This window comes from Eublepharis macularius, chromosome 13 (assembly GCF_028583425.1).
Source record: "Eublepharis macularius isolate TG4126 chromosome 13, MPM_Emac_v1.0, whole genome shotgun sequence".
Classification (NCBI taxonomy): domain Eukaryota; kingdom Metazoa; phylum Chordata; class Lepidosauria; order Squamata; family Eublepharidae; genus Eublepharis; species Eublepharis macularius.
Window position 1 is genome coordinate 70,376,161 of NC_072802.1, and position 18,279 is coordinate 70,394,439.

Here is an 18,279-nt window from a genome sequence, read left to right on the forward strand (position 1 = left end):
CCTTATGATTAATTGTTTTCTATCAATATTCTATTTGTTATTCTATATATATCAATCTAATATCATAACTGCTTAGAAATTCTCTTTAACCTCTTCTCCTCCCCGGTAAAGTCACCCCCCTCTACATTTTATTATACTTCAGTAGTTCTCAAACTGCCACAGTTCTCCTCCCACCTCCCATTTCTTCTCCAAATATTGTTTCAGCTTCTCCCAGTCTGTGTTAAACTGTCCTGAGTCCAGGTTTCTCAATTTTCTTGTCATTTTGTCCATTTCTGCCATATACAGCAATTTGTGGATCCAATCTTCAATGGTTGGCACTTCTTGTACTTTCCATTTTTGTGCATACAAAAGTCTAGCTGCTGCCGTCATGTAAAATATCAACGTCCTGTGATGGGCTGGAATTCCCTCCATTCCCAAGTTTAGTAGCAGGAGTTCTGGGTTCTTATTAATTTGAAATTGTAAAATCTCACTCATTTCTCTTATTATTTCCCCCCAGTACTGCCTAGCTACCTCACACGTCCACCACATTCCCATGGAGTTCTTGAATGCACCCTCTTCTAAAACACCTCTACGACATAATCCTTTGGAAGATTTAGAAAGATTGCCTGACGGGGTCTGACATTGGTATCCGCATATAGAACTAAATTCCAATCCAAGCCAACAGTTTTATAGATCTTCCTGCAGTCTGGGAGATCTCTTTTTAACCCAACTAGAATTTAGGAGGGCAGGCTGAGTTTCCCTCCAAGCCTTCCCTTGGCCAATCACCTCAAAAGTCTGGACAACAGAGATTAAGCCAGCTTGGCCAAATGGTGCAAATTGGAATGGAGTTGCAGTTTCGTTTGGTTAGCTCATACATCATCATATATCTGTCTCTCCCCTTCCTGGGATGTGATTTTAAGCCTTAATTGCCACCATTCCCACAGATAAGCTTGTGTCAATTAAGGATACATTTATCCTTTTATACCGGGCACAATGCCAGATTTTGGAAAATCCAAAGTCTTTTCTCTGGCCACACATTCTTTCAGTTGTACTTCCCATCTGCCTTGTTCCTCCTCCTTCCCTTCCCCAAAATAGGATTTGATGGTCTTGAGGGAGGAAGTGCCCTGACCTGGATAACCCAGGTGAGTCTGATCTCGTCAGATCTCAGGAGCTAAGCAAGTTCGGCCTTGGTTAGTAATTGGATGGGAGACCACCAATGAAGACCAGGGTTGCAGAGGCAGGCAATGGCAAACCACTTCAGATAGTTTCTTGCCATGAAAACCCCACCAGGTTATCATCCATAAGTCAACTCTGACTTGAGGGTACCACACACACATAGGGAGGAAGCATATCTATAGATTCCTCCAGATTTTTTTATTTGAGTCCAGTGGCTCATACCCTGAAAATCATGTGAGTCTCTGTGGTGCCACTAGACTGCTGTCCTACTACAGATCCACCTAAAACTATACAGATTTTTGGATTTTTCTAGGGTTTTCAAACTTTCTACCTTAAGGACACCCTTTTGAGTGTACAGAGCTGCATTACGTGGAGCTAGATTGTCGGTCTCTTTCGTTCTGTCTTGTCTCCCTTGAATGGCAGTATCTTGAGCAGAGTCATTCCCAGTCATAGAATCCCTGGGATTCTTCAACTGGCAATGCTGGGGATGGACCCGGGCCCTTCCACATGGCAAGCAGGTGCTCTGCCTTGGAGCCGCAGCCCCTCCCCTACTGACCCTCACTGTTCCCCCTTGTGTGAATGGATAGAACATAGCCAATGTTCCTTTGTAGCTGCATGCTACTGAAGACGATCAGCTGTGGGGAGAGATCAAGCTGTTTTTTCTAGGGAAGCCCATCTGTCTTTTCCTGGGGGAACTCCCGGGTTCCCTCCAACGCATTTTGCAAACCACTGCAGTTGGTGAGCCATAAATACCCCAAGTGTATAAGATGGTGGTTGGGTTATCATCCATGTAAAGAAAAAAGCAGCTCTTCGGGTGCCAGTTGAGGATTCTTGGTTGTCTTTTCAGGTGAAGGTCACCATCCAGTCCACAACCGTGCAGCTCCTGGAAGGTCTGCGGACACGCCTGGCGAGTAGTGCTGTGCTGCTCCCAACGTTGCAGGATCAGACCTGCAACAATGTGGTTCTTGGGGTAGGTATTGGATCTCCTTTTCCTCTGTCTGTAATTTGAAAAAGGTCAGAGGAGATCCTTGCGCTTAATATCGGAAGCCAGGCCCCCCATGATTCTGTGCTCAGGCCTCTGTATCAAAAGTGGGAGGCTGGGCATCTCTTCCACCCTTCACGCTCAGCTGAGGTCACACTGCTCGAAATGGCGGCTAATCTTCCACAAAAACAGTAGGGCCCAGCTTGATGCCGTGGTGATCACAGCTGACTGGGAGGTGGGATTTCTGGGTCCACATCCCCACTGTGCTGTGAAGCCTGCCTTGCACCTTGGCCCAGTGACACAGCCTCAGCCTCACCTACCTCGCAGGTGTTGTGAGGATAACACGAGGAAGGGAGTTTCAGGTGGGTAGCCCTGTTGCTCTGCAGTAGAAGAACAAAATTAGAATCCAGCTGCACCTTAAAGACCAACAAGATTTCCAAGGTGGTGGAAGCTTCCGAGGGTCAAAGCTTCCTTCATTAAATACCATGAGGAAGGGAGAATCACGGATACTGCTCTGAGCTCTTTGGAGGAAAGGTGCGATAAAAATGGGAGGGGGAGATATCATCAGCGGCAGTAGCAGAGCACGACCTCTGATAGATCTGGTGATCTTATGAGACAAAGCCCACTTCCTTTGGATGCTCAGAATCCTCTCCTTGAATACCTGCACGGTGCTTCCCAGTCTGTGCTCAAAAGGGCCCCTGTGCTCACTGGTGCCCCTTGCTTCTCCCCCCATCCCAGCCCTTGAGTCTAAATTTAGATGGTGAGCTCTGTGGGGCAGGAACCTAACTGTGCCACATACATTATATAAATAATACGTGGGGTGGGGAGGTTTGTTTTTGGTAGAGCAGTTTAGCAGTTAATCCCAAAATGTTATTTGTTTTTAGGCCAGGTATCTGATTACTTTCACAGAGGCAGGTGAAATCGCCAGTGCAGCTGTGTCTCTTGTCCTGGCCACCGTTAACATGACAGCTGGATTCATTCGGCAAAGCTTTGAAGTTCGTTTCGTTCAGGTAACTTTTGTGACTTCTTGGGAAAGCCAGGCTAAAAGGTAGTGGTTGTTTAGAAGATGGGATGGTGGGAATGGCAGAAAGCGCAGGTCGTGCACCCCCAGTTTCAAGTGCCCGGATGTCCTGGCTTCCTTCCCATTCCTTTTGGAAACTGCTGGTTCCCATGAGTCCCCAGTATGCAATTAAAGAAACAGTTTAATAATAACATGGAATCAGTTATTTTATTTCAGTGCTTATTAAACAATGAATCAGTAGGTATTTATACTCCTAGGGGAGAATTTCCATATAGGCTGCTTTGCATTCAAAATAAATGGAAAGCTAGTGATGCTGTTTGTCTGTTTTTAATAGCAAAACACTCAGCCTGTTATTCTCAGTGGAAATCCCGGCTATGTAGTTGGGCTGCCAATCAAAGCTGGATTTGGATCTCCTGGATATCCTTTTGCTTGACCTTAGCGTGGCTTACAACAGTCGTGGAAAACTCTGTGTGGCTAGAAAAATGAACGCTGATGCGTCTCTAGTAACTCCTTCAGAGCTTGAGCTCATGTTCCATCCCCTCCTCTGCCCCAGTCTAGAATGCTTCCAAGAGTTTTCTCTGTGAAAGTCTGTATTCTGTCTTGAACTGCTGACTGGGTTAGACTTCCGGGTTGGACTTCAGCTGGGATTTTGCTCCAAGTTGCTGCTTGCTATCCTGCGAAAAGTTGATGAAAAGCCCACTCAAAAGTACAGTTCTGTTTCCTGGTCTCACCTGGCCTCCACGAGCTCTGGACGTTTGGTGCTGGAAACCGGCAACGGTCTCTGACCTGTTCTGTCTGTTCCCAGGCAGCGCAGGGGTCATGAAATTTGTTGCCACATCCGCCACACAGGAAGACGGCTCAAGTCTCGTCAGTTCACTCCTGTGCTTCAGGGGAGCAGTTTGGGGTTCCCAGAGTGCAATCTGAGTATGGTAAAATTGGCAAGGCCTTCGAGCTTTGGAGGTTTTGTCCGGATGGATCACCTTGGTTGCATCCCTTGCCAGTCCCTGCAAAGATTCGGAAGTCTGAATAGTATCTGTGTGTTTTCCCTTAACTATTGACATTTACCTCTGGAATCATCCAGAGTATGGAAGAAGATGGCCAGCTCACCATGTTGAGAAGCACGTCTACACAGGATTGTTTAGCAGTGGAAGGAATCAGAACTCCTGTGTTATTTGGGTACAACATGATGTCTGGCTGCCAGCTACGGTGAGGGCAGAAATAACCTAGTCCTGGAGCTTTCCATCCCTGTTTTGTTGCAGGCCAGGCTGCAAAGACGATGCCGCTGGTTTGCCCAGCAGCATATGGCTTTTTGTGCCAATTGGCTGCTGCCATTTTGTAGCCAATACACGTGTGTAAGTCTTTTATCTTTTATCCAGTCTGACACGTTGATACCTCTCCTGCCTTTGTGGGAGCCAGATCCCTTGTCTTGGGGATTTTTTGAAGATAGTGACCCAGGCAGTCAAGGGTGGGGAGGGAGATTTCCCCTGACCTCTCCAGTTCTTCTTTCTCCAGCAGTTTCTGGCAGGAATGGGACAGTGATGTCTTGGCTTGATGGATGCTTGCAACCCCCCTCCCCAGCAGCCTACTACCCAAAATAGTTGCAACCAATGTCTTATAATGTGCTTTGACAGTTTCTTGTCTACACACAATTGCCTCCCAGTTTCCATTTCTAATAACCCGTTTGGAATAAATCAAGTATAATAGGTGACTCATGTAAACAAAACAAAAAAAGTGACTTACTGGATCTCTTTTGCTCCCCCACCCCACGAGCGCAATCAGTTGCATGAAAGCAGAAATGATTTTGTACCCTGTTCTTAATGGACTGTCAGAGGGCTATCTGCTTATATCTGGAGTATTGACTTGGTGATTTCTTTTCCGACAGAATTACCAAAGATGCCGATTGCCTGCTTTTGGCCCCGGCACTCCTGAATGTCCTGAAGGGGCAAAAATTCCCAGACTCTGTGGCTGCTTTTGGAAATTCTGAACCACAGAACAGACTGGACTGGGTGCAAATTGTCTACAACATCAGCCAACCAGTAAGAGCACCTCTGCTCTTTGTTAAGATAACTCTCCCAAGCAAGAAATGAATGAAGAAAACGAAGTCCTTTCCTCTCACCAGGAGTTGGGCTGCGGCTCATTGCTTAAGCCTCTACTTTGCATGCAGAAAGTCCCAAGTTCGGTCAATCAGAATAGACAGTGCTGCCATGATACACCTGTGGTTTGATTCAATGTCAGGCAGCTTCATGTTTTCACCATCCGAGGTCAAACAATGAAGATGCTGATAAACAGGGACCATTTTCACATGGGTCATCTGTTCCAATGGGTCATTGGGGCACCCTCAGAGTTTCCCTGGCTTTGCTCCAATATTTTTCAAACCTGCTTTGTTCTGAGGTTTTAGGAAAGATTTCAGTAAAGCCTGGATGGCTGCTGGGTGGGTGGGAAAACTCAGATTTTCTGTGGTACTTTCCTCATGGCAGCAGTTTCTCCCTCCCCACCACAAGGGGATTTTTATTTTTTAAAGTTAACAACAGAATATAGTTATAGTGATATAGCATTACAACAATAGGTGTAACCGGTTCTCTACATTCCCAGCTTTTTAAAAAAACACTCTAGCCCTTTCCCTTATATAGACGCAAAGGGAATGGCATATATTCCCAACAGAAGGGGCTAGAGACTTATGCTGGGAATTGGGAGAACTTGTTATACTTATTGTTATAATGTTATATCGCTGTAACGATATTCTAGTGCCAATTTTTTATCAAAATTGCAAAAACTCTGGTGGCCGAGGGGGAGTGGCTGTTGCTGGAGGACGTGGCTAGGGAAACTGAGAGAGAACCCGCCATGTGGAGGCCCCGTTGCTGCCATATTTTATCAGCAGCTACACTAAAAATGAGGAAACCACACAAGCTCATCCCCATGTCGATATGTGTGTGTGGATGGCCTCTGTTGGCTTAGTGGGTAATGTGCCAGTAAGTCTTATCTTATTGTACCCCCTCTCTCAGCTACTGCTGGCACTCCCCGCCCCCCAACAGTTGTCCAGGACAAAACACATTTTGGGGCACAAGATAGGAAGTCCAAACGGGGCACCTCCTCTCCCACTAATCCTCACAGGTCACATACTGAGCTGGAGTGGGGATTTTGTGCTGCACTATGGCACAGAGGGATGTGGTTTTCTTACTTATTCAATGCTCAGTTTGAACTCATCTTTCCATGACCTAGGCCCAGTGTTTTATCCCCTACACTGAATCAGCCAGAATCTAAACTCACCTCGTTATAGAGCAGCCAAGAGGAAAACATGACAGCCACAAATCCAGCAGATAGTTAAGTGCCCTTAAGCCGGTTGAAAGCAGGGGTTTAAACATGCTTAGCTGGGTTGGATTGTGGCTGAGGTGTATAGCGGGAATGGTGATGGATAGATGCTGCGCTGGGTGGATGGAATCAGCCTGGGTGGCTGGCTCTTCTAGGATCAATTTATCGACTTCTCTCTCTTTTTCTTCCTTCTTCAGAGCAGCTGTGAAATACCAGTGCGATTTGAAATCGAAGTGAAATGGACTAAATACGGCTCTTTGGTTAACCCCCAAGCGAAACTCACAAGCCTCACAGTGACAGTAGTGACAGCTGCCTTGCCTCAGGTGGGTGGAGCACTCTTGTGCCCAAGGAACGCTAGTGAACACGAGGCTGCCTTTTACTGAATCATAACTTTCGATAATAATAACATTCGATTTATATACCGCCCTTCAGGACAACTTAACGCCCACTCAGAGCGGTTTACAAAGTGTTATTATTACCCCACAACAATCACCCTGTGAGGTGGGTGGGGCCGAGAGAGCTCCAGAGAACTGTGACTCGCCCAAGGTCACCCAGCTGGCTTCAAGTGGAGGAGTGGGGAATCAAACCCTGTTCTCCAGATTAGAGTCCTGCCACTCTTAAGTGACTAGCCCAAGGTCACCCAGCTGGCTTCAAGTGGAGGAGTGGGGAATCAAACCCGGCTCTCCAGATTAGAGTCCCGTTCTCTTAACCACTACACTAAACTGGCTCTCAGACCCTTAGTCCATCAAGGTCAGTATTGTGTGCTCAGACTGGCAGCAGCTCTCCAAGGTCTCCGGTGGAGGTCTTGCAAATCACCTATGACCTAATCCTTTAAGACTGGAGATGCCAGGAATGGAACCTGGCACCTTCTACATGCCAAGCAGATGCTCTGCCACTGAGCCACAGCCCCTTCCCAATTGTTTTGGGTATATTTTGAAAGAATGTGGTTCAGTCCAGGTTAGCAAAGGTGCCTGTGTGCATGACATGTCTGTTACTAAAACAGGAGTTTCGCCTTCAAAAAGGGAAGCTTGCTTCATTGCTGTACGGCAGGGGCATTGGTCATGCATCAGTTCAACAGGGCTATTGAAGTGATTGCATGACGCTTGATAACCTCGAAGAGGATCCATACAAGGGGCTATTGAGCATTCCTCCACTGATGTAGAACACTCATAAGGGCTAGCGGCGATCTTGATGGGTGAGGAAAGAAGAGGCTGTAGGTGGGGGGATGTGTGTGTGTGTGTGTGTGGAATTCACTCAGAATCAACAAAAACGCTGCAGATAATAGCAGTCCTATTTTGAGCTAGGACAGGCAGACGTGCTTCTTTGTGACCTGGTAAGTTGTACTTTAGGGAAATGCAGAATTGGGCTGCCATTATTCATGGCATTCCTTCTTATGCTTGCTTTCTCTCTAGCCTTGAAGGGCTTTTTTTTTTTTTTTTGGCTGGGGCTCACCTGAAGGGTGTTCGTGGGCTAGACCTGAACTATAGCTGCCTGATTTGGCCATCACTCCTTAAACCAGGACAGTGTACAGGTTGCTCTGAAAGTGAAAGCACTTTGTTCTAAGTCAAACAATCTTGCAGATTTCTATTTCTGCAAAGCACAGAAATGGGTCGAGAAAGGGACTGGGCATCGTGTTCACTCCTTGACTCCTGCTGATAGTCTTCAACACAGCCAACCCTCTAGCTCCTCAGATTTCCTTGAACTTAAGTTTGAAGTGACACAGGCAAATTTCGGTAGTCGTGAGGACTGGAAACTTTTGCTTTCAGAAAGCAGACCTGAAAGCTGAGATTCTCTAGGAGAATCACAGGTCTCCTTTTAAGCCTCTGCTCTTTCCTCCTTAATATATTTTTCTCAGTAGCTTGCATCTTGGGCATAGTGTTTTTTTAAATGTTGGTGCTTAGTAAAATTTGGCCCATGCTGCTTTATCCTGCAAACTTAACTGACTGGCGTATTTTGAGCAGATTTGGGAAGGGTGGGATATAAATCTTCTCAATGATTATTGTATACAGCTGCATGTCTCTTGCAGGTCGATTCAGGAAGTGAAAGAACCATTCTGATCTTAAGCACTGTTACTTTTGTCGATATATCTGCACCTGCTGAGCCAGGCTACAAATCTCGCCCAACCGTTGAGGCCAAATTACCATTTGACTTTTTCTTTCCGTTTGTTTAAAGTAAGTACAGAGTCAAGCAGCAGGGCCCAATTTTGTTTTAAGGGGGAGGAATTGTTTTCTGAGCCAAGGTCGCGCTGGGACTGGTAAGGACGTTATCCAAAGGGTGTGGATCCTAAAATCTTGCTCCGTGCCCTTCCACTTCACCTGTCAAAGCACAAGGCTGCAGGAGTGTGGAGTGTCTTAGGGAAGGGCAGGGGTGTATCCCTCACAATCACCTGCCCCAAATAGAGTCAGGTGGGCCATAATGGACACGGGCAAGGTTGAGTCGAAGGCCATTTGGGGCCCTGACTCTCTGCTTCACAGACTGTCCGGTCCCCACTGCCATTGAGAGACCGTTCCTTCCCAACCCCTCCCATTTAAATATGGGGCCATTCTCTCCCGGCTGGGAAACTCCCGGTCCAGTTGAAGTACAGGTTGGCCCTTTGATTTATTTACGCATGTCTTTGATGATCTTTCAAACATTGCTCTCGAGCCCATCTCTACGTCTGCATCTTCATTTCCATTCTCTCTGTTTGCAGGAGAGGCGGCCGCTGATCAGATGTTGTCTCATCATTGTATCATCACTACTAATCTCTCCTACTAAGAGCTTGGAAAATGTAATGGGACCCTTTGCTCCGGGGGGGGGGGGTTCATTTCCTTTTTTCTACAGGGAGAGAAAACAGCGTTGACACACAGCTTGCCTTTGTCCCAGAATGAGGAACAGCAGCTCCTGCATCAAATCCCCGCTCAACAAAGCAATATATCCCTCACTCATCTGCCAGTTTTGAGATCCTCTGACGTACTCCAAAATCCCCTGTGTTAGGGGAAATTAGCTGCCAAGCAGGCCTGTGGAATGCAAGCATTGCAAGAGATGGCAGGCTCCTTGCTGCAGCAATGACCATCGTCTTTCCAGATGCCCTTTTTAAAGCAGAGAATTAAAAGCTTTCCCATAGAAAGCTAAAAACTCCAGCTGCCTGCTGGCCTCTGCACAGCAGGCCACAAAACGGTCCAGTCTGCTCGCTTGCCGGCACCTATTAAAGAGGCCACAGCACGGAGTCTAGCAGACTTTCATGTTCCATATTGTGCAGATCTAACCTTTTCCAGGGGCCTGTGATTTTGACATGAAGGCAGTTGCCCACATCAGAGGTGGTACAGGCATTCCGGAAGGACTGTACCATGTGGCAGAACACACATATTAGACGCAACTCCTGTGCGGCTGCTAAAAAACGGCAACACTGAGCACAAGAAGAGAGTTCACCTTCAAGGGGGCCCAGGGCTCACCGAGGCAGATTGGAATCCCTTTCCCCTGCACTGAAAGGAAGTGGGTGAGATCTCATCAATACGAATTGTTGTTAGGGGAGTAATTTGCCTATTGTGAGCTGGAATATGCAGCCTTAGGAAACATTTTTGTATTTTAACCTTAAAATCATTTTTGTTCTCCTAGTGTTTGTTTAACGATAAGGACTAGAAACTCAAAAATTGTACCAAACACACTTGGAGGCCACCTTTATAAGCCTCAGTAGTTGTGCTTGGAGCCCAAGCTGCCCTCCCCACTGGATGAAAGTGAGTTGAGGAATAGCTGCTAGTTCTGGACCGCCGAGCCCTGGCTGGCGAGGAGGAAGTCTTTTAGATGCTCCAAGGAAGTCTTCTAGAAACCAAAAGCCGAGCTCGTGGAACTGGAGAGGGTCGCTGACTTGGGCTTCAGATCTGCAACTGGCAACTTCTGAATCCGGCTGATTCTTTAACATGGATTTGACTTTATTAAATAATTTTTGCCATTTTTTTTTAAACTGTACAGCTATACAATTAAAGTCGGGAATAATGATTGCGTAATTGTGCCCTATTTTACAGCTGCCTCCTGGAGATGCTACTTACAACACTTGAGAAATATCTCCAGGAGCAGGAAGGCCGACGCCACCTACAGGCAGCACAGGGAATATACAAAAAGGCTGTATTCAGAACACCACAGTACAGGGAAAGGCTGAGCTGCTCAGGGCCGGAGCAGACGGCTGTGCAGGACTGGGTCGCCTACCGGGGCTCCCCAATGAGGCCGTGTTGCTTCAGTAGCATGTTGAGCCTCTCAATTTCCACCTCCTGTTGAAGAAGGAAAAATGGGCTGTCAGTTTCCTGTATCAGCCAGGATTTCTGTACCCAGCCTGGAGGTGTATCCATTGCTTCACAAATGTCACATTTTATCATTTAGCCAGAGGTCATTACAAACTTTAAACAGATTTTCAAATGTCAGCGATGACACGGAACAGGAAAAACAGGCCTCTGTTAATAAATCAAGGTGATTCACAACACGGGATTTTTTAAAAAATACATTTTTGCCTCCATGTGCTACAACAATGAACAAAGCACCTCTATAAATTACGGTGCCTGTTTGCCGTTTGCTCCCTACAGCACAAGCTGGAGCCCAAGCAGAAGGGGGCAGGCACATAATTTAGACACATCCGGGATGCCCGATGCAGTGAACTCCTGGTTTGTCCACCTGGCACCCCTGCTGCCCCAAAGCAGGAAGAACTGGCACGTATTATCCACACACTGCTCAATTAAACCAGGCTCACTTTTTCTGGCAGTCACGTTTGTGGGAAGCAAGAGGCCTGCTGAACTGCATACTTAGAGGGGGGATCTTGTTGCTTTCCAGATCACTCTTTGTTGCTCAACAGAAAGCTGGTTTTAAAAGGTCGCCTTGCACCTGTAAGCTAATTGAGGAGTAGAATGGGGAGAGCCGCTGGGTCATGTGGGCCTCTTTACTGACTTCATTCACCACGTCCCATATTGTGCTTATTCCTTTTACACCATTTGTATTCATAGTCAGTTCTTCCACTCCTTTGTCCCATTTATTGTCATGATCCTCGCTGACCCACCCAGTGGCTCTGAATGCCCAGAGGAGAGACAAGGAGCCAGGGGCAGTGATGGGGGGGGGGGACCAGCGGGGCCAGGAAGGGCCCAGCACTGCAGGGGCCCTTGCGGGTGTCTCATCAGTGCCAGAGGACACCTTGTCACAGCCTGTGAGGGAAACCTCGCCATCAGCCCCCGAGGCAGAGTTTTTCTGCACAAGATGCCTGAGCACGTGTTCGTCAAGTGTCGAAAGATGCAATGTTAGCCGGGAAGTGTAGTTTTGAAAAGACAGAGTCGGTGGAGAGTGCTCTGGGGGGGATGGATTCTCTCACAGCTCTCCACTGCCTCTGGCGTGCTGGACTGTCTCCCTTTCCAGAGCTTTTACCCTGCCATCCTCGCTGCTTAAAACTTTGAATTAACTGAGCCTTGGCAGGGCAAAGGCTCCGGAAGGGAGGCGGCGGAGGGCTGTGAGAGAATCCATCCCCTCCGGAGCGATCTCTGCCGGCTGTGTCATTTAAAACGATGCTTTCTGGCTAACTGTGTCTCCCAACACATGAAAAACACATGTCGGAAGTATTGTGCAGAGAGACTCGGTCACCAGGCCTCTGCCAGGCAGGACTCAAAGCCTGGCCTGTAGTCCCCCAGGACCCCCTCCTGGTCTGCAGAAACCCCAGCAGCAGAAGGCCCAGGCTGAGATGGCACAGAGACGGTGAAGTGGCAGACCGGCTGCAGGCACTGCACAGGGCGTGGTTTGTTGCAGGGTCCTGGCCAGTGCATAGAGCAGCCTCAGGAACACCAGCACCTGGCAGCCATGCAGGTAGGGCCAGCTGCCTCCCAACCTTCTTAAACCAAGACTTGGGAAGACGGTCTTTGCTCGATCAACTGGAGCGCAAGGCCACAACCTTGAATGCTAGAGCCAGCTCCAGACTTGGCTCAGTGAACACTGCTGTAGCATAAAGGTTAAGTGGCAGGGCTGTGAATCAGCACTCCGATGGTTTGCGTCCCACTGCTGCCATGAGCTCTCCAGGGGAGGCCTTCCCTGGAGACACTCCTCTCAGCTCCAGCTCCCCAGCTGTATTGTGGGGATAATAGTATCACTGACCTTGTTCACTGTTCTGAGCGTCGTATTCATCTATCTAGAAGGGCAGTATAGAAGCAGTATATCCTCCTTTCCTCTAAAGCTCATGATGAGACAGGGACAAGCAGGCCCCGCACTTAGAGCTAATCCTAACTCAATTCCGCTGAAGTCCAATGAAAGAAAAGAGCTGAGCCTGTCTCAAATCCCAAAGCTTTCCACTGCATCTAGTCACCACTGGCAACGCCTGTCCAGAGCGGCTGCCTTACCTTCTCTGCACAGCTGCTCTCCAGCTGTTGGACCTTTGTGGTGAGCTGCAGGTTTGCTTGCTTCAGCTTGGACACCTGCTGCTCAGATCGCGTCTTCACCGACAAGATGATTCCTGGGGATGGATTCAGAGAGCAGACAGTTAAGGAGGCCTGTGGGCTGACCCAAATTATCATTCCTGGATCCCTTTCAGAAGAGTGTTACAGCCTTGATTCTCCCAGCCATCAAGAAAGGGAGGTCACTCTTCTGCCTGGCTTCTGAGGCCAGGGAAGATAGCCTTGGCAGAGGTGAAGTCTGAATCACACATCCAAGCCCAATTCTGTTCACTGATCCTCAGCGGTGGACCACATGCTTTCCACGCAGAAGGTCCCCGGTCCATGCCCCGCCATCTTCAGTTAAAGGGTGTCTGGGAAAGACCTGGATGGCCATTGCAAATCTAAGACATATGTGACCTAGCTGGACTGATGGTCTTGCTCTGTGTAAGCAATGTCCTGTTGACCAATCTCAGTAGAATAAAGAGAAGGATGGGATGTATTTGAGGCTGTGAGCCATTCATAGCCATGGCACAGACAGAAGAGAGCTGGAGTAGCCGAGGGTCTCCAGCGGAGAACCCAAATATATGGGGAGCATCTTAACTCTGAAATAGCCCTTGGGATTCTGGGTACCATTTTCAAGCTAACAGCTGTGGTCACGTTCTTGGAGCTACCGCTACACAGTTCCATCTGCGGAACGTCATCTTTACTCAAGACTTACCGTTGATAATTCTGGCCACTCGCCACAACCTGAGCAGGATCAGTAGCCCGAATGCTTCAAAATCGTGCTTCAGGAACAAGACAACGATGTCAAGAATGAACGAGATGATGACCACAATGGCGTCCAGGACCTCAAACTTATGGTGGAAGAATTCCAGGCGGTAGGTGAAGAGTTTGAAGCTCACCTCCACCAGAAAGAGGGTCAGAATGGAAAGGCTCAGGTAGTGAAACACCTGCGGGAGCAGCAAAGGCAACAGTGCAGAAAGGCGTCACGGGCTGGGCTTTTGTCTGCCACGGAAAGGACACGGGAACATGCAGGAGACTTGAGACAGTGTGCTCGGGAAGTTCCGCGGCATCTGCACCTTGTACTCCTCTGTGCAACTCAAGCAAATGTTTGCTGGTCTGCATAACGTAGTCTAGTTTTGCTGATCGTTGTTAAGGATAATGACACTGAAGCGTCACCTCCTGGAAATCGTATTCAACAACCTCCCTGACTTCTGAGATTTCAGCAGACATCGGTCACATCTCTGCAGCCCCTAAGAACTGGAGGCTTGTTTTCCTTTGAGAAATGAAAGTGGATTCTGGGCCTGCCACGTGCACGCAGCCCAGACCACAAGCATAGAGGCTCCCCTTGGGCCCCCCCTTCCCCTTACCTCGGGTGCAATCTCATGTTTGTCTGGATGGATTATTTTCAAGTCCAAAAGCAGCTCCCCGAGTACCAGCACGGCATCCAGGATAACTAAAGAGACCACCAGGATCTGGAACGTAAAGGAAAAACAAGCCAAGTATTAACTTCCCTCTAGCATATTTAAAATCCTGAAACTAATTAGCATGTCAGGAGTGGAGGCGGGGGGGGGGGGGGTCCTGGCGATGAGAGGGCTGTTGTTGTTTTATTTTATTTCCATCCTGCCCCACTACAGGCTTCTGCCTTGGCCATCAGCTCACATGAAGCTGCCATAAACTGAATCAGACCATTGAGCCAGTTCGGTGTAGTGGTTAACAGCAGCAGGACTCTAATCTGGAGAGCCCGGTTTGATCCCCCGCTCCTCTGCTTGAAGCCAGCTGGGTGACCTTGGGCTAGTCACGGCTCTCTGGAGCTCTCTCAGCCCCACCAGGGTGTTTTGTTGTGGGGATTATAATGGCATACTTTGTAAACGGCTCTAAGTGGGTGTTAAGTCATCCTGAAGGGCGGTATATAAATCGAATGTTGTTGTTATTATTAAGGTCAGTATTGTGTGTACTCAGATTGGCAACAGTTCTCCCAGGTTGCATCTAGACGTCTCTCATGTCACCTTCTACCCGACCTTTGCTGGAGAGGCCAAGCACTAAACTTGGGGCCTTCTCATGTCAAGCAAATGCTCCGCCCCTGAGTCACAGCCCCTCCTTCCAGCTGAGATCTCCATGGGGCTGAGCCATGTAAATCCCATATGGCCCCTTTCCCTGAACTCACTTGCACCTGCCGCTTCTCTGCAGGGGAAAATCTGATCTCCCCCCGCCCATCCCAGGAGAACCACTGTCCCAGCTGCCCAGATTACCCCTGGGCACTCAAGACCAAAGCTGGCCTCTACATGTTTGCTGGCTGCACTAAGGCGCTCGAGCCAAGGGGACCAACCTCTCGGTTTGGGACTGAGGTCCAGTTCACACATGCAGGTGGGTGAGACAGCAGGAGTGCCAAGGTGGTTGAACGGGCTGCAGGTGATGGGACCCAGATTCAAAAAGAATTTTGCACACGATACCTCATGCAATTAGAAGACAAGCCCAGCAGGAAGAAAGGTTCTGTCTCTCACTCTCTTTGCTCTGCTGACTTGCTATTTGCAGGGACTTTTTAACAAATGGGAATGTTCCCCTGCATCCTATAATGGGGCAGCCCATCCTATTGCCTCATTCTCCTGCAGGGGAAGCCCAAGTATAAATGGCTCTTGGAGATAGACCATGGGAGGGGGGGGGATGAGGAGAGGCAAGTTGGGGGGCACATTTTGGTGGAAGGGGAGGACTTGCCATGAGCGTGTCCCTACCAGGCTAGACCCCACAGGGTCATTCTGTGGCTAGAGCAAGATTCCCCCTCCCAAGTAAAGCTACTCTAGGGTTCTTTGAGGAAGGGGCTCAGAGGGAAATCTTCTACATGCAGTGTGGGAATTGTGTCCCAATCTGGTGAAGCACAAAACCGCTGTGTCAACCCAGAAAACGACACACTTTGCATTCCCATCACCTCTCATTTGTGCAAAACAGACTTCTGATGACAGACTCCCTGCAGCGTTAACTCGTACCTGAAATCTGTGCGACTGGAACAGCTTTCTCATCACCTCCCGAAAAGTGGGAGGCCTGGGTGGAGGATCCACCTTGACAGCAGTTTCAGCCGGCTTCCCTTCGCCTTCTTCCTCCATCTCTTCTTCCTCCCACTTCTTGTAGTCATTGTTCCACTGGGCGGGATCGTCACCCACCACCGTGAAATGCTTCAGATACGCAGACATTGCCGTTGCTTAGACGAGCATCACTATGCAGAAACAAGCTGCAGATGCAACCTGAAAAAAATGTCACAAGATATGAACTGCACCACCGGACTGCTGGCAGTTTCCAAGGGACCGTGACAGAAGAAACCTGTGTTCTACCGTGCAGGTTGTGGAACAAGAATCATCTTTGCACTGGCTGTGCCTCTGCCTGGAATGGATGACAATAACGATTCCCCCATTCAGCTGATTCCCTAACATGATGTCCATAGTTACCATAGTAAAGCGTCCAATAGCACCTTTAAGACTAACCAACTTTATTGTAGCATAAGCTTTTAAGAACCACAGCTCTCTTCATCAGATGCATCGTCGGATGCATAACCCCTGAATTTCTATGCCACATTTTGAGTCTGAAGCCCTATGAGGTAGCCCAGGGTTCTTCTCTCTTAACCACTACACCAAACTCCCCAATGCCAGTTTGATGTAGTGGTTAAGAGTGCGGGACTCTAATCTGGAGAGCCGGGTTTGATTCTCCACTCCCCCACTCGAAGCCAGCTGGGTGACCGTGGGTCAGTCACAGCTCTCTCAGAGCTCTCTCAGCCCCACCCACCTCACAGGGTGTTTTGTTGTGGGGATAATAATGACATACTTTGTAAACTGCTCTGAGTGGGTGTTGTCCTGAAGGGTGGCATATAAATCGAATGTTATTATTATTATTAATACTGTAAGAAGGGGCTGAGAGGATAGATTGGCTCTCAACAATACCGCATTGTTACCATGCACGGCATTTTATGGCAGCTGGCGAGGGAGGAGCACTACTCTCAACCCACAGCACAACCTAAACAGCCGTAATAGTTTTGAGCCCCCTTGGGCAGGTGTTCTGTAGGGGTGTGTGTGTGGGGGGGGTGCTCTCAAGTCATAGTTGACTTAAGGCGACCCCTGGTGGGATTTTCATGGGAAGAGGCTAACAGAGGTGATTTGCCATTGCCTGCCTCTGCAACCCTGGTCTTCGCTGGAGGTCTCCCATCCAATTATTAACCAAGGCTGATCCTGCTTAGCTTCTGAGATATGACGAGATCAGGCTCTCTTGGGCTATCCAGGTCAAGGCCTGTATGCAGATAAACAGCTGAAAATATGCTACTTGAGAAGGGGGAGCAGGAGGGAACAAAATTTGGGGCCTTCATGTAGTTTGAAGGTCAAGACAAGGAATGTTGTCTCAGAGGCAAGATTTGAACCAGGGACTTTGCTTGCAGCCTCTCTGTGCCACCTGCTCTCAGAAACAGTACCTGATCCAGAAAACATCCCTGCATCTAGATTTCATATACTGATCTGAGGTGCACCACAGAGAAATAAATTAAGGTACTACAATGTTGAGTATCCCTGTGCAACCTGAAAGGCTACACTGCTGGAGAAAAGCACTGGTTGAGGAGTCCGGAAACATCCCTCCCCTCCCACCGAGGTCCCACCTGGAGACCCTCCTCCTCTGCTTTACAGCCAGCCTTGGCAGATCTGTTTGCACTCTAGCCAGGCAAACAAGATAATCAGAGGGGAAAGATGCAGGGTCTCTGCAGCACCCGGTTCTGTGCCTCCCTCCAAGCACCAGTGTGATTTGCAGAACCGCTCCCAACTGCCCAGTTAGGCTGATTTAAGCTATGGATTGCCATACATAATTTCAGGATACGTTACTACAGTTTAAACTAATGCAAGAACTGGGACCTAGCCCCGCTGGATCAGTTTAAGGACCGACTGGTCCAACATGCTGCCTGCAACGGTGGCCAGCCAAATACCTCTGGGAAGCTTACAACTGAGGCAAGAACGCAATGGCTGCCTCGTGGCAGTATACTGCCTCGGTACATGCAGGTTTCTGTTCAGTTCTCCTCTCAGCCACTGAGAGACCAATCCTTGTTGAAAGCCATCTGTGGAAGCAGCCACCAACACATCTTGTGGCAGTGAGTCCCATATGTTAATCTCCTGTGGTATGAAGAAATTAATCCTGAAACTACAGTCAAATCAATGTCCTTGCGGAAGGCCCAAGCTCTAGCATTAGCAGACAGAAGAGAGAAGAAAGGATGGAGGGAGTCTGCAGCGGAAACACAAAATCTCTCTACATAGATACAGCCCAGTTCAAATCCTTGTTCTGCTACAGCGTTCAGTAGTAAAGAGACCAGTAGCACCTTTTAGACTAACCAACTTTATTGTAGCATAAGCTTTCGAGAACCACAGGTCTCTTCGTCAGATGCATCAATGTTGTGGTTCTCGATAGCTTATGCTCCAATA

The 18,279-nt window shown here is 48.4% G+C and overlaps 2 protein-coding genes across 6 annotated transcripts in view; one reads left to right on the forward strand and one right to left on the reverse strand.

Annotated features, from left to right (window-relative positions):
- TCTN1 (tectonic family member 1) overlaps positions 1 to 10,442 on the forward strand; it is a 23,015-nt gene extending 12,573 nt beyond the window's left edge. For both annotated transcript variants that reach the window (XM_054996135.1, XM_054996137.1), the window contains 8 exons: positions 2,003 to 2,125; positions 3,022 to 3,147; positions 3,493 to 3,575; positions 4,224 to 4,364; positions 5,041 to 5,194; positions 6,665 to 6,790; positions 8,494 to 8,638; positions 9,157 to 10,442. In XM_054996135.1, the coding sequence (XP_054852110.1) occupies positions 2,003 to 2,125; positions 3,022 to 3,147; positions 3,493 to 3,575; positions 4,224 to 4,364; positions 5,041 to 5,194; positions 6,665 to 6,790; positions 8,494 to 8,637 (897 nt within the window). In that variant the 3' untranslated portion in view covers position 8,638; positions 9,157 to 10,442. The remainder of the gene's footprint in view (positions 1 to 2,002; positions 2,126 to 3,021; positions 3,148 to 3,492; positions 3,576 to 4,223; positions 4,365 to 5,040; positions 5,195 to 6,664; positions 6,791 to 8,493; positions 8,639 to 9,156) is intronic.
- The window catches only part of HVCN1 (hydrogen voltage gated channel 1), a 21,006-nt gene continuing 13,078 nt past the window's right edge, over positions 10,352 to 18,279 (reverse strand). For all 4 annotated transcript variants that reach the window (XM_054996141.1, XM_054996140.1, XM_054996139.1 and 1 more), the window contains exons 2-6: positions 15,823 to 16,077; positions 14,209 to 14,313; positions 13,557 to 13,788; positions 12,806 to 12,918; positions 10,352 to 10,711 (exon numbers count right to left, since the gene is read on the reverse strand). In XM_054996141.1, coding sequence (XP_054852116.1) covers positions 10,646 to 10,711; positions 12,806 to 12,918; positions 13,557 to 13,788; positions 14,209 to 14,313; positions 15,823 to 16,026 — 720 coding nt within the window. In that variant the 5' untranslated portion in view covers positions 16,027 to 16,077 and the 3' untranslated portion in view covers positions 10,352 to 10,645. The remainder of the gene's footprint in view (positions 10,712 to 12,805; positions 12,919 to 13,556; positions 13,789 to 14,208; positions 14,314 to 15,822; positions 16,078 to 18,279) is intronic.